General features: G+C 43.6%; 2 protein-coding genes across 2 annotated transcripts in view; both read right to left on the bottom strand.

Annotated features, from left to right (window-relative positions):
• Positions 1–8,504: 8,504 nt before the first annotated feature.
• Positions 8,505–22,486, bottom strand: part of LOC107282854 (kelch-like protein 26) — a 31,105-nt gene continuing 17,123 nt past the window's right edge. Inside the window, exons 2-3 of the mRNA XM_029283092.1 lie at positions 20,745–20,927; positions 8,505–8,695 (exon numbers count right to left, since the gene is read on the bottom strand). Coding sequence (XP_029138925.1) covers positions 8,644–8,695; positions 20,745–20,927 — 235 coding nt within the window. The 3' untranslated portion in view covers positions 8,505–8,643. The remainder of the gene's footprint in view (positions 8,696–20,744; positions 20,928–22,486) is intronic.
• KLHL26 (kelch like family member 26) lies at positions 10,987–12,862 on the bottom strand. Its single transcript, XM_029283098.1, has one exon. The coding sequence runs from the start codon at positions 12,845–12,847 to the stop codon at positions 11,270–11,272; it is 1,578 nt and encodes a 525-aa protein (XP_029138931.1). The 5' UTR covers positions 12,848–12,862; the 3' UTR covers positions 10,987–11,269.

Below are 22,486 nucleotides of genomic sequence, written 5' to 3'. Positions count from 1 at the left end.
GGTGATTAACTATGATTCAGGACATCCACTCTATTAGACTCATCCAATCTCTGACCAGCTACAATTCTTAGTTAGGATTCACCGAAAGCTTAAAACAAGACAAAGGGAAGAAATTATATTTATTTTATTTATTTATTTATTTATTATATTTTTACCCTGCCCTTCTCCTTGCGGACTCAGGGCGGCTAACAGCCTAATAAAAACAAATACAAAAGTACAAAAATATTACCATTAAAACGTAATTAAAAGGAAATATTAATTTGGCCTTTGTTATTTTTAAAAATGTTTTAAAACCCAACTAAAAATACCCCTTAGGCCAGTCCTGCCAGCTTAAATAGCCATGTCTTGAGGGCGCGGCGGAAGGAAGGGAGATCCGGGATCACCCTGATCTCTGGGGGTAGTTCGTTCCATAGGGTGGGAGCTCCCATCGAGAAGGCCCTCCCCCTGGGGGTCGCCAGCCGGCACTGTCTGGCCGACGGCACCCTGAGGAGACCCACTCTGTGGGAGCGTACCGGCCGATGGGAGGTAATCTGAAGCAGAAGGCGGTCTCGGAGATATCCAGGTCCGATGCCATGGAGCGCTTTGAAGGTGATAATCAACACCTTGAAGCGCACCCGGAAAGCCACCGGCAGCCAGTGCAGCTCGCGCAGTAACGGCATTACATGGGAGCGACGAGTCCCTCCCAACACCGCCCGCGCGGCTGCATTCTGGACTAACTGGAGCCTCCGAGTGCTCCTCAAGGGGAGCCCCATGTAGAGAGCATTGCAGTAGTCCAGGCGGGAGGTGACCAGAGCATGGGTGACTGTGCGCAAGGCGTCCCGGTCCAGAAAAGGCCGCAACTGGTAGATCAGGCGTACCTGATAAAACGCCCCCCTGGCCACGGCCGCCAACTGGTCTTCCAGTGTCAGCCGCGGATCCAGGAGGACACCCATTATAGTGTTCTTGGCAACCCTTTCTAGGCGAAGATTCTTCGCAAGCCTGGGCCGAAATGAAGGCCTTGGAGACAGAACAAATCCTCACTGATTTACTTTAATCCAGGGTCGATTTGAATTGATGACATAGATTTAATTAACCTTGTATGTGAGAATAGAGTTGAGAAGAGGTTGTTATGGAGGAGTGATGAAAGGAAGGGCTTCAAAATCTTCTTTTATGTTTGTAGGGCAGAAGCATTATTATCACAGCACTGAGTTTGTTCTTCCTCAGTTATGGGTCACATTTTTGTTGTGAAGCTGGGTTTTAAGCTCCTATTGAGTAGAAATCTTGGCTTAAAAGTGGGATAGAATATTACCAAAGCCAGACAGCAACATACAAGTTGTGTGCAAGGTCTCACACATCTGTAATATGACACTCGGAGTGACTCAGTCACTTTGTTATATAAGAGGCAGAGAAGACTGCCGTTTTCCTGCAGAGATTAGCACTGGTGTCTTTGTACACACATATACACACCATCTATGGGGAAAGAATGCATTTTGTGTTGGAGGAACAGGTTTTGTCCTTGGAATGCAATTCTACTAACACAACTTTGTCAACAGTTAGAAAAGGCATGTGGGAAATTGTTGTCTAGGCACTCTTCTTGGTGCGGTCATGAAGTGAATTTTGCCCCGTTTTATGACCTTTCTTGCCACGGTTATTAAGTGAACCACTGCAGTTGATAGGTTGGTAACATGCTTGTTAAGTGAATCTGGCTTCCCCATTGATTTTGCTTGTCAAAAGGTTGCAAAAGGAGATCACATGACCTTGAGAAAGAGCAACCGTCATAAGTATGAACCAGTTGCCAAGCATCTAAATTTTGATCACGTGACCATGGGGATGCTGCAAAGGTTGTAAGTGTCAAAAATGGCCATCGGTCACTTTTTTCAGTGCCTTTGTAACTTTGAACGGTCACTAAATGAACTGTTGTAAGTCAAGGACTACCTGTATATAACTTTACAGATGGCTAGAAATGACCTGTGCCAGTGATTCCCAAACTTTTCTTCACCACAGATCCCCTTTAAATACCTTTTGTGGCCATGGATTATGGCAGGGGTAGGCAACCTTGGCTCTTTTATGACTCGTGGACTTCAACTCCCAGAATTCCTGAGCCAGCCATGCTGAGGGAAAAGGGAGAGGTTTCCAAGCTGAGCCATGCTGGCTCAGGAATTCTGGGAGTTGAAGTCCACGAGTCATAAAAGAGCCAAGGTTGCCTACCCCTGGACTATTATTATTATTATTATTAATTTAATTTCTATACCGCCCTTCTCCCGCAGGACTCAGGGCGGTGCACAGCATATTAAAACAGATACAAATATCAATATACAAAAATAAAAACCCCTCTAAAACCAAATTAAAAACCAAATATTAGAGGCTGTGTTCCAATTAAAATTATACTTAAAATCATCCCTAAGTAAAATCCTCNGGGCACCCACAGAGAAGGCCCTTCCCCTGGGGGTCGCCAGCCGACACTGTTTGGCCGACGGCACCCTGAGGAGACCCACTCTGTGGGAGCGTACCGGTCTATGGGAGGAAATCTGTGGCAGAAGGCGGTCTCGGAGGTAACCAGGTCCGATGCCATGGAGCGTTTTAAAGGTGGTAACTAACACCTTAAAACGCACTCGTGATTCTCAACCTGTGGTCATGGACCACCAAAACATCTCAAGACTTAAATCATAATATTTCTTCAAGATTTCTTTGCGGACCCCCAGGGACGACATCGCAGACCCCGAGGGGTCCATGGACCACAGGTTGAGAATCACTGCCCTATGCACATAGCCTAAAGGAGATATCTACCAAGGAGGACTTCAAAGAGAGAGGGATAAAGATGAAATCTTTGCAGTAACACCTCAGATAAAGACTTGTGCTCTGTGGAAAATAGGAGTGCTGCTGAAACGAGGCCTCTGAAACCACTCAGATTAAAATAAAAGAGAACACAATGGCTCAAAAAGTTCATGGCCTTTACTATCTAATGCTCAGAGTGTGGAATGTAAACACAATGAGCTTAGGAGGACAAATAGGATTGAACAGGAATGAGAGGTCTGGTGAGATGGGGCTTCATATCATAATAATAATAATAATAATAATAATAATGATGATAATGATAATAATAATAATAATAATAATAATAATAATAATAATAATAATAATAATAATAATAATAATAATAATAATAATAATAATAAAGTTGGAAGGGACCTTGGAGGTCATCGAGTCCAACCCCCTGCTCAGGCAGGAACCCTACACCATTTCAGACAAATGGCTGTCCAGTCTCTTCTTAAAAACTTCCGGTGTTGGCACATTCACCGCTTCTGGAGGCAGGTTGTTCCACTGGTTAATTGTTCTAACTGTCAGGAAGTTTCTCCTTAGTTCTAGGTTGCTTCTCTCTTTGGTTAGTTTCCACCCGTTGCTTCTTGTCCTGCCTTCAGGCGCTTTGGAGAATAGCTTGACTCCCTCTTCTTTGGGGCAACTCCTGAGATATTGGAAGACTGCTATCATGTCCCCCCTCGTCCTTCTCTTCGTTAAACTAGACATACCCAATTCCAGCAACCGTTCCTTATATGTTTTAGCCTCCAGTCCCCTAATCATCTTTGTTGCTCTTCTCTGTACTCTTTCTAGAGTCTCAACATCGGAATATAGCAAATTATGGATGCCACTTGTTCTAAAGACAGAAGCAAAAAAAAGTGGGGGAGGATCTTCATGCCTGTGGGTTAAAAATATCCATTCCTGCTGAGAACGACAAATGGATAAACCTGGCAATGTTGCAGAGAGCATCTGGATAAGTGGAGGATCAAATGAAAACAATATGGTCCAGGAGGCTGACGATCACCCAACCAATTACAGAGAAAATTTGCATGATGACTTCCCAAAACAAATGGCAGGCCTTTCCAAGAGGCATGAAGCCCTCGAAATGGGAAACATCAATTAGCCCAACATCTGTTAGGATACAAATGTCTTTGAGCAGGGTCTTTCCAGGAAATTCCTGACGTGTCTTGTTGACAGCTTTCTCTTTCCGCGGGTATTGGAAGAGGCCAAGCGAATCAGCTATTCTTGACTTGAAACCAATACAAAGCATTTAATAAAGGGAATACCAAGAGGGCTGGAAGAAAGTGGAATTCTTATTTGAAAGAGAGCTAAATAAAGTACGAGAGCCGGTTTGGTGCAGTGGTTAAAGCAACAGGCTACAAATCTGGAGACCATGAGGTCTGGTGACTTTGCTGGTCAGAAGGTTGCAAAAGGTGATCACATGATCCCGAGATACTGCAACCGTCCTAAATATGAAATCATAAATATAAGCCAGTTGCCAAGTGTCCAAATTTTGATCATGTGACTGTGGGTACGCTGCAACAGTCATAAGGGGTGAAAAACGGCCATCAGTGCCGTTGTGACTTCACATGGTCATTAAATGAACTGTTGTAAGTCGAGGACTACCTGAACAAACAACTGTAATAAGGAGGGGGAAAAAATGGAAGACACCAAAGAAGCCAGGGTAGTTATCCCAAAAGCTTACTAAAACCTGAAAAGGATTTTTAAACCCCCAAAAGGGAAAGGAGGCATATAGGACAAGCAAAAGAACAATGGGTTTCTTTGGATGCAATCAAAATTTAAAAAATCAGTATATCAGCTGTTCAGTGAAGAAAAATGCTGTGAGCTAAGAAGAAAAGGCTGAGCGATTCAATTCTTACTTTGCCCAGTCTTTTCCAAGGGGTGGGGAGGAATGCGTTCCACCAATAAATTGTGAAGGGAAGAATACAGGAGAAGGATGTAAGTTTGAAATAAAGAGGAATCTTTATTTCAAATGTGCTTAAATCGCCAGAAGCAGTTGAACGATCAAAGAATTGATGCTGGAAGAATTTATGGTCTGACTGAACTGTCTGGAAAATCCTGAAGAGCTAGTGAAATGCCAGTTGATGGGAGGAGAGTAAATGTTCTCCTTATCTTCAAAAAGATTGTGCAAGGGACAGACCGGTCTTGACATTAAGACCTGGAAAAAGTCTGGAGTAGATATTAAAGATTGCTCAGCCCAGTTCTACTCATCTGGGTGAGGTGACTCTGCTCCCTATATTGCTGCCCTGCCCATCTGTAAGAGGACAGCCATGATCAGTCATAAATCAGAAGGATATTTGGTAATATCAGACTAACAAATCAAAACATACTACTGTACCAGATTCTTCCTGACTTTTGCTCTGTCCATCTTTCATTTCCACCCAAACTTTAAGAGGGACCCTTCTGAACAAAACATGGCTGTCTTTGTCGTCCACTCAGCTGTCTATCTGCAATCTGTAGGCAACATGCAACCTCAGGCCCTATCTGTCTCTCCATTAAGCATCCTGAGATTTTAGTGCTAAACATGATCAGGGTTGAAATGTGAACAGAAAGATTCTGGGAGGTTAAACACTCCACCCCTCTCCTTTAAGAACTAAAACTCTACCCACCCATTTTCAGGTCTGCCCCTTCTGATGACACCAATCTGCTATGGTCCACTTGCCATTTTAAAAGACGAACTAGGCCACAGGTCGGCAACCCGCGGCTCCGGAGCCGCATGCAGCTCTTTGAGCCTTCTCCTTCGGCTCCCAGCCTCCTCTGCCATTTGCAGAGAGAGAGAGAGAGAGAGACAGAGAGAGGCACTTGCACTTCCCTTCTCTCTCTCTCTCTCTCTCTCTCTCTCTCTCTCTCTCTCTCTCTCTCTGTGTAAAAGAGAGTGGCCTCACGCTGTTCTCCGAGTAGCTGAGAAGCTTATTGGGCAGGGCTCCTGCCTTGGCTGCGTCTCTGCAGGAAGCAGGAAGCAGGAAGGGCAGGAGAAAGCCAGCCCAATAAGAATGTGTGTCAGCTTGTTGGAGAACAGTGTGAAGCCAACTTGCCAGGTGAGCAGAAGATCGGAGAGAGGGAGAGGGGGGGAGAAAGAGAGGGGGGGAAAGAGAGAGGGAGGGAGGGAGGGAGGGAGAGAGAGAGAGAGAGAGAGAGAGAGAGAGAGAGAGAGAGAGAGAGAGAGAGAGAGAGAGAACTCATGCACAGCACCCTCTATTTCTTTTTAATTAAACTCTTCAATCAAGGCTCTCCCTGGCGCGCGCATGCGCGCACATGCATTTTGCGGCTCCCGGTGTTTTCTGTGGGAAACGGGTCCAAGTGGCTCTTTGAGTGTTTATGGTTTCTGATCCCTGAACTAGGCCTACCACTATTGCAGATCAAGACTGAAACTTTATTGTGTCAAAAATATAGTATCTTCAACGCAGCCAGAAACAAATCAATAGATTTTGTTGTTCTTGTTGCTGACTAGGTCTAAAAACAAGCCACTTAAATTAGCTACAGGTAGCACTGCTGGCTGGGGAATTCTGGAAGCTTAAGTCTACAAATCTTAAGGTTGCCAAGGTTGGATACCCCTGGATTAAATTTTTGTGAAGTGCCCTTCATTTTATCAGATGTTCCCAAGTTCCTCTTGATCTTTTCCTACCGTTGAGTACCCCTGCTCTCCTTCTACAATGTCTACAAGCTTACCAAAATGCTGAACCTTTTTCCATAATCACTGCAATTGCACTCATACATGGTGGAACAATTTTCCAGTTAAATCTTTCCCCAAGGCTGTGAACAGATTCTATTTTATGGGAGTTAATCATGTTGTGAGTTGGAATTGGGACTAGGTTTGTATTTTGATTGGTTAATTGTGTTGGTTGTTTTCATGGACTTTTTTTTAAATTGCTGCTTAAATTCTAGATCAAAGCCCAATTGATGACAGTAACCTGCAAACATGCCCAGGCTTGGTTAGTTTTAACCTTGATTACTTTTCTTGCTGGTTTGGTGAGTTGAATACAGCTAGCCCGGAAAATAGGTTAATATAGTAACCAGGTTAAGTTATGGATGGTATAAATTCAGCCAATAAATTCTATCAAGAATGCTATTACACAGAAGATTTTTAAAAAATATTTATGTACCACCAGAATTTTTTTCTTAATTTCAAAGAAATTGAATTGCTAAACCAATTAAAAGGGAACAATTAACATCTGGCCATGCTTCTCAGTTCACGTGTAAAGGGATATCCTGAAGCATCCATCTTTGCTTCCTTAGAAAATACTGACTTTTTTTTTGTTAATGAGATTTTAAAATTCTCTTTCAGAGTTCATCGCAATATTTCCCTTCTCAGCCGCATGTTGGCTTTCACACTTGCAAACTACAGGTAGTCCTCAACTTACAATTGTAACTGAACCCAGACTTACAGTTATGCCGGTTGTTACATGGGTCACCACGTGACTGTACCTGATTTTATGACCATTTTTGTGCTAATTGTTAAGTGAATCACCATGGTCATTAAGCGAAAGCCACTGTCATCAAGTGAATGTGGCAGTTGGTAGCGAATCCATTGTTCATAATGAACAATTTTTTTTTGCCAGAAACAGGAAGTAAATGCCATTTTCCAGCAATAATAATAATAATAATAATGATGATGATGATGATGATAATAATAATAATAATAATAATAATAATAATAATCATCATCATCATAACCATAATAATTGGAAGGAACCTTGGAGGTCATCTGGTCCAACCCCCTGCTCAGGCAGGAAACCCTATACCATTTCAGACAAATGGCTGTCCAGTCTCTTCTTAAAAACTTCCAGTGTTGGAGCATTCACCGCTTCTGGAGGCAGGTTGTTCCACTGGTTAATTGTTCTGTCAGGAAGTTTCTCCTTAGTTCTAGGTTGCTTCTCTCCTTGATTAGTTTCCCTCCGTTGCTTCTTGTCCTGCCTTCAGGCGCTTTGGAAAATAGCTTGACTCCCTCTTCTTTGTGGCAGCCCCTGAGATGTTGGAACACTGCTATCATGTCTCCCCTCGTCCTTCTCTATGTTGTAATAATATAATAATAACAGAGTTGGGAGAGACCGTGGAGGTCTTCTAGTGTCCAATTTCCTCCTCAGGCAGGAAACCCTGTACCATTTCAAATGGTTGCCCAATCTCTTGTGGCAACCATTTGTCATGTGACAATGGACACAAGACCACATAAATGGTGGTCATGTGACCATGGATGGCTCTAAACATGAGCTGGTTGCTAAGTGCCCAAAATGTGATCATGTGACTGTAGGGAAGGCGGATGAGGAGACAGCCATCATAACTTCAAATTGGTTCGTAAGTAGCCCCGGGAGGTCCATTGTAACTTGGAACAGTTACTAAGCAACCTGTTGTTAAACTGAGGACCATCTGCATTATTCCACTTCAAGTCTCTATCAAGATTGAAGTTTTAGACCAGGGGTCTTCAAACTTGGTCCTTTTATGACTTGTGGACTTCCACTCCCAGAATTTCTCAGCCAGCATGCCTGGCTGAGGAACTCTGGGAGTTGAAGTCCACGTCATAAAAGGGCCAAGTTTGAAGACCCTTGTTTTAGACAGACAATTTTTTTCTAGGCAAGTGTACTTTATTGCATATAAATACTGTTATCTCGGCGTTTTCCTGGTTCCTTTCCCAGGGCAAAACAGAGAATCAAGCAAACAGCTGGTACACTGTGCATTGAAATAATTCAGGAGGTCGATATATGAAAGTTATGTTTTTATTCCACACTTGGAAAATGCTCCAAAGTTCATGTTCCATAACACGAAAACAAACCTGATCAGCAAGATGTGAAACTCCTAAGCATACACATTCAAGCTTCTTCTGAAAAGCTGCAATTCATTGGTTTTATGTATTTAATGCAAAGTTCTCGTTTGCTGTTCCAGGCTGCCGCTGAAGCATACGTGGCTATTTAAATACAGAAAAAGCAAAGGAAGAAATGAGTTTCAATTGTGTTAGCAGCAGTCTTCTGCCAGAATGGCCAACACAGGCATTACAATTACTCAGGGAAGGTCCCAAAGCTGCTTTTTCAAGAGGCAACTGGATTTCCTTTGTTTTTCCTTGAAGACGTTTCGCTTCTCATCCAAGAAGCTTCTTCAGTTCTGACTAAATGGTGGAGAATGGAAAGGTTTATATTCCTTTGCAGTCATCTGGGCATTAGCACTCTTTCTGAGAGTCGTTGGGGCCATTTGGAGGTTAATCTGTGCCCTATAAACGATATAAATCCTTCCATTCCTTACCACTCAGTCAGAGCTAAAGAAGCTTCTTGGATGAGGAGCGAAACGTCTTCCAAGGAAAAACAAAGGAAGTCCAGTTACTTCTTGAAAAAGCACCTTTGGGACAGCCATGATCTGGATAATTGAGAATCTCTGTAGATACTCAGAAAATGGAGAACTGCGTCAGGGAATTTTACCTCAGCTACTTCTAGACCAGGGGTAGGCAACGTTGGCTCTTTTATGACTCGTGGACTTCAATTCCCAGAATCCCTGAGCCAGCCATGCTGAGGGCAAAGGGAGAGGTTTCCATGCTGAGCTATGCTGGCTCAGGAATTCTGGGAGTTGAAGTCCACGAGTCATAAAAGAGCCAAGGTTGCCTACCTCTGTTCTACACCAAACATCTCCCATCAAACACCCTCTGATGTTCTCCCTCCTCCCTCAGGGTTCTCTTTTTGCAGACATTACAGTCGATTTACGGCAACAATTGGGACCAGAATTGATGTGGCTAAGCAAGGCGGTTGCTAAGTGAATCACTGCAGTTGTTAAGTTACTAACATGGTTGTGAAGTAAATCTGACTTCTCCACTGACTTTGCTTGTCAGAAGGTCACAAAAGGTGATCACATGACCCCGGGACACTGCGACTGACATAAATACATGCCAGTTGCCAAGCATCTGAATTCTGATCACATGACCACGGGATTGCTGTAACGGTCCTGTGTGGGAAACGGTCACAAGTCCCTTTTTTCAGTGCCGTTGTTACTTCGAACAGTCGGTAAACAAATCATTGTAAGTCGAGCGCCACCTGTACTCGCAATAATCTGCCAATTCAGGACTCAGAGCAGATGTGAGTACTGAATTGGCAGATGAATATAAATGCCCATTCAGCACGTTACACATCCTATCACCAGAGTTCATCCTGCAGAATGTCAATCTGTTCTGCTCAACTCATTTTCCAAGCAGCTGCAGATATATAAAAGAGGTTTTCCATAACCAACAATTAAGAGGAATGATAAATATAACCATCCCATCAAGTGATTGTTCAGACTGCACTTGCCCATCCTGTCCAATAATAAACATTCTTGATTCAAGAAAGTGTTCAAGTGTCAAGACAGCATGCTGGCCAGGAACACATCCCTATTAAAGTATGATTCTCCACATATGTTCCCCCAAAATGATGACGATAAAAAAATAACAGGTACAGGTAGTCCTCAACTTACGACCACAATTGAGCCCAACATTTCTGTCGCTAAATGAAACATTTGTTAAGTGATTTTTGCCCCGTTTTATGACCTTTGTTGCCACAGTTGTTAAGCGAATCACTGCAGTTGTTAAGTTACTAACCCAGTTGTTAAATGAATCTGGCTTCCCCATTGACTTTGCATGTCAGGTTAGAAAAGGTAATCACATGACCCCAGGACACGGCAACGTCATAAATGTGAACCAGTTGCCAAGCATCTGAATGTTGATCATGTGACCACAGGGATGCTGCAACGGTCCTAAGTGTGAAAAACGGTCGTAAGTCACTTTTTTCAGTGCCCTTGTAACTTTGAACAGTTACTAAATGAACTGTTGTAAGTCGAGGAATATCTGTACTGTCAGTTTATGGAAGTCGTATTTACCTGTGCTAATAATCCTGGTTTGGCCTCCTCTCCATGGATTCCAAGCTTCTGTGGAGTCTTCTTGGCACTTTCCTAAATCTCTGCATAGGAAAACATGTCTTATCGAGTTTTCAGCAACAGAACAGGTATGTTTTTTACAGTTGTTCAAACTGCTTTTCAGGAAAATACTCCTGTACAAAATCACAGATTGTTGATTCCTAGAGCCCTCTTCTCCTTCCTTCAATTGCTCTTCTCATTGCTTCTGGGAAATTCAGGATGATCTTAAATTTTCTTTACTTTTTTTTTCAAACTGTCCAGTTGCCATACACCTCCATATAATGACACTCTGAGATACAGTGAACCCCTCTGTTATTCAAAAATGAAAAAAAGATTATTGAACGTCTGCAGATGTGATATTGTTAGGGAAGAGAAACCGGACTGTGCACCACCGCTGCTTCTTGAGAAGGTTCCCTACTCAGGACAGTCTTCCATATCACACTCCCATTCCCAACAGAGTCGAAAAGGGCTGCTGGAATACAAAAAAACCCCAAGAGAGTGTAGGCAGAAGAGTTCACTTGTCTGCCATGAATACACAACTTTATTTTGCAAAACAAGCCAGGCAAGAGCATGCACAGGATGGTTCAGAAGACCGGGTAGTTTTCGATAGTCACCTCCAGGCTGTTGGCTGTGGTAGAATCACCGGTGCGCAAGCAATCCCAGCAAACGATTCCGGGAAGTGGAGGTCTCTCTCCCATTCATCCGTCTCCGTGTTATACACCTGCACGATGCTGGTGACGTTGTTCAGGTGCCAGTTGTATCCCCCCACCACGTAGATCTTCTTCTCTAGCAAGCAACAGCCAGCTTCAGATTGTCCTACCCGCATGGGACTTACCATTGTCCACTGGTTGGCTTCTGGTAGGTAATACTCCACGGCCAAGACATCAAAGCAACGGTCGACATGGTCCATGCGGCCCCCCAGGGCATAAACCTTATTATTGGTGCTGACCATCGCATGCAAGACACGTGGTTCGTTCATGGGAGCTTTGAACTCCCACTGATCCAGGCCAGAGTCATAGCAATGCAAGGCTTTCTTGTCCTCCACGGATATTCCATACCCGCCTGATATGTACAGCTTGCCTCCCACTGTGGCCCCCGCGTGGCCCCATGTCCTGCGTTTGAGGGGGCAAACATAGCTCCATTCATTGGTTCTGGGGCAATATTTTTCCACGGATGCCAAGCTGCCGGATCTGTTCCTGCCTCCTGTGGCATAGACCATGCCACACAGCACGTTCAGCTGAAACAGGATCCTGCTCTCCTGCATTGCCTGAATGCGCAGCCACTGGTTGAGGTGGGGATCGTAGCGGTAGCAGATGTCAAGGGCTCCCTCACCGCTGCGGTACTGCAGATGCTGTCCCCCAACCACGTAAATAAAGTTATCTAGGACAGCCACACAGGTGTGGCTAGTTCCCACCTCCATCTCTGTCAGCTCCTTGAATTGGCGTGTGCTGCTATCGGGCAAATAGTAGACTTTGCCACTTACGGTCCTATCGTTATCGGTGTACGGGGTGCCACCGAAAGCTATGAGAGAAAGGACATCGGAGCGGATTGCAGTTCTGGGAGACTGCATCTCATGCTGCCGAAAAGGCAATATTTGATAGTTGAAAGCTTCTAGGAGGTACTGCCGGCACAAAACGTCCTCCACCATGATGTCAAAGGTTTGGACACTGTCCACCAGCTCCGAAGATTTCATGAGCGGGAAGCGAATGTGGCAGAGGACCTGGCTGGCACTGCTGCAGCGTGTTGGGTCGTACTGTAGCCACCGGATGGCAGCCCGGAAAAGGTCGATCTCACTGCAGCTCTTGAGCTTGTTGCTCTGAAGGAAGAAGACGAGTCGTTCCAAAGGGAGGTGGAGGAAGTCTTCTTCCTCAGAAATCTGAAGGAAATGCCGGAAGGTGAAGGCATCGACGGACTCCTTCAAGGAGGCAAGGCTGAAGGTGGTGGCCATTTGCCCAATGTTAAGGCAGGTCTCAACACTCATGGACGATTTCAGGAACTCCTCGCACAGCTCCACCACGGGTACCATCTGCAGGAAGACAGCCGCTCCCAGCACATCCTGGATGCAGTCAAGGTCAAGGGTGACTTCGGCACTGTAGGCAAACTCTATGATGTGCTTTAAGCCCTTGGCAGAGACTCCTTTCAACTCTATCACGTCTTGGTTGGTTTCCCTCATCCCACCAGTGAACATGGCCCTAAAAGGATCAAAGAACAGGAGACGAAATTGATGAGATTCACCATTCCTGGACATCATCGGGGAGAATCTAAGGTGCCCAGAGTCACCTGAACCGCAAGACGGGCGGCAAATAAATTTGATAAACAAACAAATTTGATAAATAAATAAATTTAATAAATAAAATTGAGAAACAAATAAATTTGATAGATAAATAAGTAAATCTTCCACAAGTTGCCAGCTGAGAAAGTGTGCAACAAATAACTCGCCTTTCTATTGCTTGATGCATCACAGTAAATTACATACAGATAGTCCTCAACTTGCAACGATTTGTTTAGCAAGCATTCAAATTTACAACGGCACTGAAAAAGTGACTTACAACCAACTGGTCCTTGAACTTACAACCACTGCAGCATCCCTACAGTCCCTTGATCAAAATTTGGGTGCTTGGCACCTGGTATACTGTACAGTATATTTACAATGTTGTAGCATCCCAGGATCATGTGATTACCATTTGCGATCTTCCCAGCCTGCTTTTGACAAGCAAAGTCAATGGAGGAAGCCAGATGTGCTTAACAACTGCACGATTCACAACTACAGTGATTTGCTTAACAACCATGGTGAAAAGAGTCGTAAAATCAGACAGGACTCACTTAACAATCGCCCTGCTTAGCAATAGAAATTCTGGTCCCAATAGTGGTCATAATTCAAGGACTACCCACATGTGACTCCACTTTGAGGTTGTTTTCTCAATGAATAAGCGTATTTAAATTATTATAAATGACTAACAAAAATGTACCTTTCTTTCCTCTGCAATGGCTAAGTGCTTCTTGTCTCAGAAAATCTGCCTCAACCCTTCCTTGTTTACACCAGCTCATTAGACCTTCCACAAGGATTCGACATGTGCAGATGTTCAGATGTTTTTCTGACTCTAATGAAACGTTGATGAACCCTTTCTATCTTCTCAAATCGCTGCCTTTTTAAATGAGCTTTTATGAATTTTGATTTAGTTTTATGTTAAAGGCTGTCTCAAGTGTCTCTATTAAAACAGAGCTGTAGGATATATATTAACATAGAAAGCCGTAAAATACATATAGGCCAGCATCGTACAGCATCGTACAGAAAAATCTTACGTGAAACTTAACTGATTACAAAAAGAGATTTACAGGTAGTGCTCGACTTATGACAATTTGGATGAGAATTTCCTTTGCTAAGCAAGGCAAAGGCAAGTGAGTCAGGCCCAATTTTACAATCTGTTTTTTAACCAGGGTCGTTAAGCAAACCTTTGCAGTTGTTAAGTGAAACCTGTGGTCATTAAGCAAATCCAGTTTCCCCCATTGAGTTTGCTTGTCCGAAGTTGACTGAGAAGGTCGCAAATGGTAATCACATGACTCTGGGACACTGCAACCACTGTAAATACATGCCAGTTGCCAAGCACCTAAACTCTGATCATGTTACCGTGCAGCTGATCTAGTGGTCATAAGTGCGAGGACCAGTTGTAAGTCATTTTTTTCCATTAAAAACCATTTAATGAGACCGTTATAAACTTGAACGGTTGCTAAACAAATAATTGTAATCCAGGACTACCTGTAGAAGCTTGCCTGCTTTAATGGACACAAAATAAGAACATAAAAACCACCCTCCTGTATCAGGCTGTCCATCCAGCCCTCCATGCGGTATCAAAACAGATGCCTCTGTAAAGAGGGGAGGGGAGCAAGAAGAGTTCCCTTTCACAGCTGCTCATGTATAGCTGATATTTAAGTTGAAGGCTTAAATAGTCGGAAAATAGTAAACAGCCATCAAAACTAGTAAATCCTGAAAAAAGGGATCTATCCTAGATCTCTAGAGTTCCAGAGATTTCTGTACCACTGTGCATACCGAGTTAGGGAATCAGAACATTGCTCCGTCGGACAGTGTGGTGCGATTCCAGAAGTGGACGCCATTTTCTGAGAGACCAGAATTCAAATGCAGTCGCTCAGAAAATGGCGGTCGCTTCCGGAATCATACCACACCGTCACCTGGATCGCAAAGCACTGTGGAAAGCTCCAGAGCTCCCAAGATCTTCAAAAGGCAATGAGTGATAGGATGAGGGGAGGAAGCCCAAGTTCTTCAGGGACCAAGGGGGGGGGGAAAGCCTGGGGGAACCTGGGGGGTGGGAGAAGCAGATCCAAGGATTATGACAGGGGTAGGCAACCTTGGCTCTTTTATGACTCGTGGACTTCAACTCCCAGAAAACCTTGGCTCTTTTATGACTCGTGGACTTCAACTCCCAGAAAACCTTGGCTCTTTTATGACTCGTGGACTTCAACTCCCAGAAAACCTTGGCTCTTTTATGACTCGTGGACTTCAACTCCCAGAATTCCTGAGCCAGCATAGCTGGTTCAGGAATTCTGGGAGTTGAAGTCAATGAGTCATAAAAGAGCCAAGGTTGCCTACCCCTGGACTATGGCATTCATTCTGCTTCCCTAATGCAGTCTGTACAGTGCAGCAGAAAGCACCAGAGCTCTGTAGATTTTGAATATCTCCTGAGATTTCCACAGTGCTGTACGTTCAGGCAGCCACATGGTGCGATTCCAGAAGCAGCCGCCATTTTCTAAGCGCTGCATTGCATTCACTTAACAACTGCATGATTCGCTTAACAAAGTGCAAAAAAAATATATCCAAAGATTGCAAAGATTCATTTAATAACCATGCCAAAAGTTGTAAAATGGGGCCTGACTCACTAAACACCCACCTCGTTGGGCAATGTTGTTTAATTCATCATTGCTTAGCGATGGAAATTCTGGTCCCAATTGTTATCATTTGTTATCATAAGTCAAGGACTAACTTGAGACTCTAGAAAGAGTACAGAGAAGAGCAACAAAGATGATTAGAGATCTGGAGGCTAAAAGATATAAGGAACGGTTGCTGGAATTGGGTATGTCTAATGAAGAGAAGGAGGAGGGGGGACAGGATAGCCGTCTTCCAATATCTCAGGGGCTGCCACAAAGAAGAGGGAGTCAAGCTATATCCAACGCGCCGGAAGGCAGGACAAGAAGCAACAAATGGAAACTAATCAAGGAGAGAAGCAACTTAGAACTAAGGAGAAACTTCCTGACAGTGAGAACAATTAACCAGTGGAACAACTTGCCTCCAGAAGTGGTGAATGCTCCAACACTGGAAGTTTTTAAGAAGAGACTGGACAACCATTTGTCTGTAATGGTATAGAGTTTCCTGCCTGAGCAGGGGGTTGGACTAGAACTAGATGACCTCCAAGGTCCCTTCCAACTTTATTATTATTAAAACTCTAAGTCTGTTGTTATCAAAGACAACAAACAGAAGATACAGAATACAGAATAACAGAGTTGGAAGGGACCTTGGAGGTTTTCTAGTCCAATCCCCTGTACATGCAGGAGACCCTATGCCAGTGTTTCTCAACCTTGACAATTTTAAGGCATGTGGACTTCAACTCCCAGAATTCCACAGCCAGCAATGCTGGCTGTGGAATTCTGGGAGTTGAAGTCCACATGCCTTAAAATTGTCAAGGTTGAGAAACACTGCGGCTTATACCATTCTGGACAAATAGTTGTCTAATCTCTTCTTAAAAGCTTCCAGTGTTGAAGCAACCATAATTTCTGAAGGAAGCCGTTCCACTGTGTCCTCGCTGTCAGGAAATTTCTCCTTAATTCTAGGCTGGTTTTCTCCTTGGTAAGTTTCCATCCGTTACTTCTTGTCTTGCCCTCAGGTGCTTTATAGATTAGGTTGATCCCTACTTCTTTGTGACAGCCTCTCAAATATTGGAAAATTAGTATTATGTCACACTTAGTTCTTCTTTTCGTTAGCTTAGACATACCCAGTTCCTGCAGCCGTTCCTCATATGTTTTAGCCTCCAGCCCCCTAAAGAAAATTATGAGCTGCAGTTTCCCTCCTCTTATAGGGAAGGATTGAAAATGCCTTGTCGCAACAAAGAACTGAATATCAAGAAAAGCACGGTCAACTTATAATTATCCTGATTTTTTTTTAAAAAAAAAAAAACTGTCTTGTAATCTTGAAATCTAGATTAAAGCAACAGCTGCCAAATCGTCTTTAATGTTGTCTCTTTCCTTTTACCCTTCATCTGCATCAAAATCAGAGCTACAAACCAAAGGGAAGATTATGTTATTCATTGTTCCTCCACCACAACCCTACAACACACCCAAGTTACAAGAGAAGCCCTTGAAGCAATTATAGCTCAGCAGCCAGCCCACACCGGGACCAGCGTGTAGTGCACAGAATCCGATAGAGCCATTAGCATCTGGTGGGAGATGTTCTCCCCCCCTCTTAATTGCTTCTTATTATGAAGAGCAATAAATCTCTGGGGTTGATGTTACTACGGAAACAAACACCAATCAAAAAACAAGGACCAGGGTGTGTGCAGAAGCTCACAGATACACACACAGCAGGCACAAATAAGGCAAGCGTAATCAAAAGCAGATAGAAGATGAGAAACACAAAGTTTGAAACAGAGAAGAGATGGTCAATGCCAAGAGGTCACTTTGGAACAGTCTGAATCCAACTGCATTTGACTAATGACTCAGAGCCTTGATCATCTCCAATGGGGCATTTTCACGCCTGCCCCATAACAACCAGAGCCAGAGTGTGGTATGGAAGAAGCATTTGCAGGTAATCCTCGACTTAGGGCTGGTTGCTTAGTGACCATTCAAAGTTTATGTACTTATTTATTAAATTTCTATGCTGCCCATCTCACTGATGCAGCAAGTCTGGGCAGCTTAAAGGTACAATGGACCTATCCGGGGGTACTTATGACCCAGTTCCAAATTTCTGATAGGTTCTCCCCACAGTCATATGACGGCATTTTAGGCACTCGGCAACCTGCCTGCCAGCATACTAAAAAGCAGAGACATCACCCTGCCAACAAAAGTGCGTATAGTCAAGGCCATGGTTTTCCCAGTTGCAATGTATGGCTGTGAAAGTTGGACCATAAGAAAGGCTGAGCGCCAAAGAATTGAGGCCTTTGAACTATGGTACTGGAGAAGACTCCTGCTAGTCCCCTGGACTGCAAGGCGATCAAACCGGTCAGTCCTAGAGGAGATCAACCCTGACTGCTCTTTAGAAGGCCAGATCCTGAAGTTGAAACTCAAGTACTTTGGCCACCTAATGAGGAGGAAGGACTCACTGGAGAAAAGCCTAATGCTGGGAAAGATGGAGGGCAATAGAAGAAGGGGACGGCAGAGAATGAGGTGGCTGGATGGAGTCACTGAAGGAATAGGAGTGAGCTTAAATGGACTCCAGAAGATGGTAGAGGACAGGAAGGCCTGGAGGAACATTGTCCATGGGGTCGCGATAGGTCGGACACGACTTCGCAACTAACAACAACAAACCTGCCTGCATTTATATCCATTTGCAACATTTTGTGGTCATATGACATTTTACGATGGTTTTGCTAAAAACCGGCATTTATTTCTGGCTTTCAATAAAACCACTTCACACCAAACAATTGGTTTGCTTAACAACCGCAGTGTTTGCTTAACAACTGCCGCAAAAAAGGTCATCAAATCAGGTTGGTCATGTGGGTGACCTGCTTTATGGCCATCATGGCTTACAATCATAATGGGCACCGTCCATTAAGGTCATAAAATGAGGATTACCAGTAGTAATCACCTCTCTGGAGTCTGCCCCAATCTCAGAAGGGATGTGGACATTCTCCAGAAAGAATATGAAAATCTAAGCCACATAATAATAATAATAATAATAATAATAATAATAATAATAATAATAATAATAATAATAATAATAATAATAATAATAATAATAATAAAGTTGGAAGGGACCTTGGAGGTCATCTAGTCCAACCCCCTGCTCAGGCAGGAAACCCTATACCATTTCAGACAAATGGCTGTCCAGTCTCTTCTTAAAAACCTCCAGTGTTGGAACATTCACCGCTTCTGGAGGCAGGTTGTTCCACTGGTTAATTGTTCTAATTGTCAGGAAGTTTCTCCTTAGTTCTAGGTTGCTTCTCTCCTGGATTAGTTTCCATCCGTTGCTTCTTGTCCTGTCTTCAGGCGCTTTGGAGAATAGCTTGACTCCCTCTTCTTTGTGGCAGCCCCTGAGATATTGGAACACTTCTATCATATCCCACCTTGGCATTTTTAAAATAGCGTGCTGGTCAGGGAATTCTGGGAGTTGAAGTCCACAAGTCTTAAAGTTGGCAAGATTGGATATCCCTGATCTAAACAAAATCCCACCAATTTAGGTAAAAAATGAGCAGATTTGAGTATATGTTTTATTCATCAGAATGAGGTCCAAGAAATATACTCTTTAAAAAAAGAAACATGGTGATTCAGGACACATTCTGAAGCCAGAAAACTGTTTTCAAAGCAAAGCTGGTCTGGTCTTCATTCTATTCCAGATTGGGTCAACTTTATCTTATCTCAACAGCTGAGTTTAGGCAATCAAAATTATGTGGTTCTGGGAATCAGGTGCAAAATACCAACACAGGATGATGATTGTGCATTTATATTAAAATAACATAGTTATAAGTAGTACAGGACCATTTCCTCCCTGTTAATATATAGAAGGGCACTTAAAATGCCGTTCTTCTTCAGAGCATTCAAGAAACAAGTCTGAATGTAATCATCCAGCAAATATTATAAAATAGCTGGTTGCTACCTTTTTTGATGCACATAACTGATGTGTTGGTTTGATAATTATTGCTTATTACTATTTTGATTGTTTCATTGTACTAATGTTAAACAACTGAATGGCTTGCAAATGTAAATAAATCAACATTCAGCTCAAGAACTGATGATCTCAATATTTTTTTTCTATCCAGAAAACTACCTCTGGTTTTCATCCAAGTATTCTTCATCAACCTAACCTGAGAACATTTAAACCTTTTTTGTTTAATATTTTGTTTTTGTTTTGTTCTCTCCATTTTCCTCTTACACTCCAAATATACTGATTAAGATGAAAATGTTACTGTTTACAGTTAATATTATAATATTAGTGTTTAGAACAACCCATCAAAGTTTGAGTGGTATTGCACTGCATGCATTCATCCTGACTAATAAATTACAAAATGCCTTTTCTTTTTAGGAATGGAAAACTTTTTGCAGAAAAATGTAATACTCAAAAAACTCCTGATTCATCCAAGCATATTATACCAAGCATAAGCATAAATTTAGGATGGTAAGAATACAAAAAGAACCAGGCTAGAATTACGGGTATCAGCCCTTAAGGCGAAGGTTATTTCTTTATATAATTTAGAAGCTGCCTGACCTTTTTCCCCACCTTTTTTTCCCTTGTGTGCTCTGTACAGGTAGTCCTCAACTTACAACAATTGAGCCCCAAATTTCTGTTGCTAACTAAGGCATTTGTTAAGTGAATTTTGCCCCATTTTGCGACTTTTCTTGCCACAGTTGTTAAATGTAGTGGTTGATAACACAGTGGTTAAGTGAATCTGGCTTCCCCATGGACTTTGTTTGTCAGAAGGTTGCAAAAGGAGATCACATGACCCCGGGACTCTGCAACTGTCATAAATATGAGTCAGTTGCCAAGTGACACAATTTGGATCACATGACCATAGGGATGCTGGAACGGTCATAAGTATAAAGTCACTTTTTTCAGTGCCATTGTAACTTTGAACAGTCTCTAAATGAACTGTTGTAAATCGAGGACTACCTGTATGCTGTTCTGTGATTTACCTGACAATTTACCTCATGGTGTAATGATGTGATGTAATGATCTTATCTGCTGTGAATATAGATGTAAAATATATTTATTTATATAAAACTTCACATTCGTGTCAGTGTCTCGGACTCCATTTGGAAACCTACTGCGCAATTCCCTGACACAAACCCACCATCTAGGACCCACACTTTCAACAGGGTTTGAAAGAGCAGAAAAGAGCTTCCATAAGGATGTTCGAGCCTCTCACCTGAAGTAGTCACTGCAGGCCGCCAAAACAACTTTGTGCACCTGAAAGACCTCATTGTTGATGGTGAGGATGACATCCAGCAACTGGGCCTGAGCCCGCAGAGAAGCCAGGCCGTGCAGGAGGGTAACACTATGGCCCGGAGCAGAGAAAGTGCATTTCAATGTGCTGTTCTTGTCCGCCATGCTAGAAAGGGGGAGAGAGAGGGATAAATTACAAGGTATTTTTTCCCCCTTGAATTAGTCATACAGGTAGCTCCAGGCCTTTGATCTTTTTTGATTACCCTTTTCTGCAGTTTTTCCAGCTGTACAATACAGGTAGTCCTCAACTTATGAGCCATAATTACATCTATGGAGATTCTCAGTCATCCAGGTCAGGGTTGTCCCAAAGGTGCTTTTTCAAAAGGCAACTGGACTTTCTTGATTTTTGTTTTCCTTCAAAACGTTTCGTTTCTCATCCAAGAAGCAGAACTGAAGAAGTTTCTTAGATGAGAAGCAAAACATTTTCGAGGGAAAAAAACAAACTCCAGCTGCCTTTTGGAAAAAAAAAAGCACCTTTGGGACACCCAGAATTATGGCTGTAAGTTGTGCCGGTCATTAAGTGGGTCACCATGTAACTGCACCTGATTTTGCTGCCTTTTTTTGCACCAATCATTAAGCTAACACTACAGTCATTAAATGAATGCCATGCTCATTAAGAAGACTCTTTGTCTGCAATGAGCGTTTTTAGGTTTCCAGCAAAAAAAACCCATCATAAATTATGATAATCTGGCTGCAGGACACTACAAACAGTCATAAATGAGAAGTGCCCAAATGGAGTCACATGACCAGAAGGACAGCCATCAGAACTTCAAATCCTGATTGTAAGTACCTAGAGAGGTCCGTTGTAATTTTGAATGACAACCAGTCATAAGTCGAGGACTACTGTAGAAAAAGAAACAGACTTATACACAGTTTAAGACAATATATGCCAGTGGTGGCGAACCTATGGCACAGGTGCCAGAGGCAGCACTCAGAGCCCTCTCTGTGGACACACGTGCCGTTGCCCCAGCCTCGCCTCCCCCCGCAACCCCCTCCTCTCCAGCAGCCCCCCTGAAGGAGAGTCGCCCTCGAGGGTGGCCCACACGGAGCAGCTCAGCCAAGGACATGGCAGCTAGGCAGAGTAGACAAGACTCTGCCCTCACAGCCCATCGTGCACAGTTGATGCTGCAGGGCGCGGGCAGAAGGCGTGACCGCCATAGCGCTGCTGGGCTGCCTGGGCAATCTGCGGCGGGCCCTGGAGGCGGTGAGTGGCCCTGCGGGCAGGTGGGGTGGAGGATGGGGGTGGGGCAGGGGCAGGGCAGGGGTGGAGCAGGGGCGGGGCCAGTTTTTGGGCACTTGGTCTCTAAAAGATTCGCCATCACTGATATATGCTATTGCAAAACTGCCACACCACCAATCTGCAAGGAAGTGTCTCTTTGTCTCCCCGGCCTCGGTCAGAAGACCTGAGATCCACCAACTCGTCTCCCCTCTGTGCCACGGACTCCCTTCGCCGGACCTATGCATTCTAGGACGGTCCTGTTGGCCCTGCGCGATTCACCCCTCGCGCAGGCCTGGCCCAGCAACATTTCTAAGGCCTACCTCAAGGACGGGGTGTGGAACCCCGAGAGGTGGCATGCAGCGGGCAGCAACAAAAAAATGCTTAAATTATTCAAATTGAGAATGTTTTTACAGGGGTGTTTTAACAAATTTTTAGGGGGAACCAGG

The sequence above is a fragment of the Protobothrops mucrosquamatus genome, unplaced genomic scaffold, assembly GCF_001527695.2.
Source record: "Protobothrops mucrosquamatus isolate PMUCROS unplaced genomic scaffold, P.Mucros_1.0 scaffold14, whole genome shotgun sequence".
Lineage (NCBI taxonomy): Eukaryota > Metazoa > Chordata > Lepidosauria > Squamata > Viperidae > Protobothrops > Protobothrops mucrosquamatus.
This window is presented reverse-complemented; position numbering and strand designations above follow the sequence as displayed.

Bases quoted from the DNA above. Each gene is read 5' to 3' on its own strand.
- KLHL26 (XM_029283098.1), bottom strand. From the start codon at position 12,847: ATGTTCACTGGTGGGATGAGGGAAACCAACCAAGACGTGATAGAGTTG.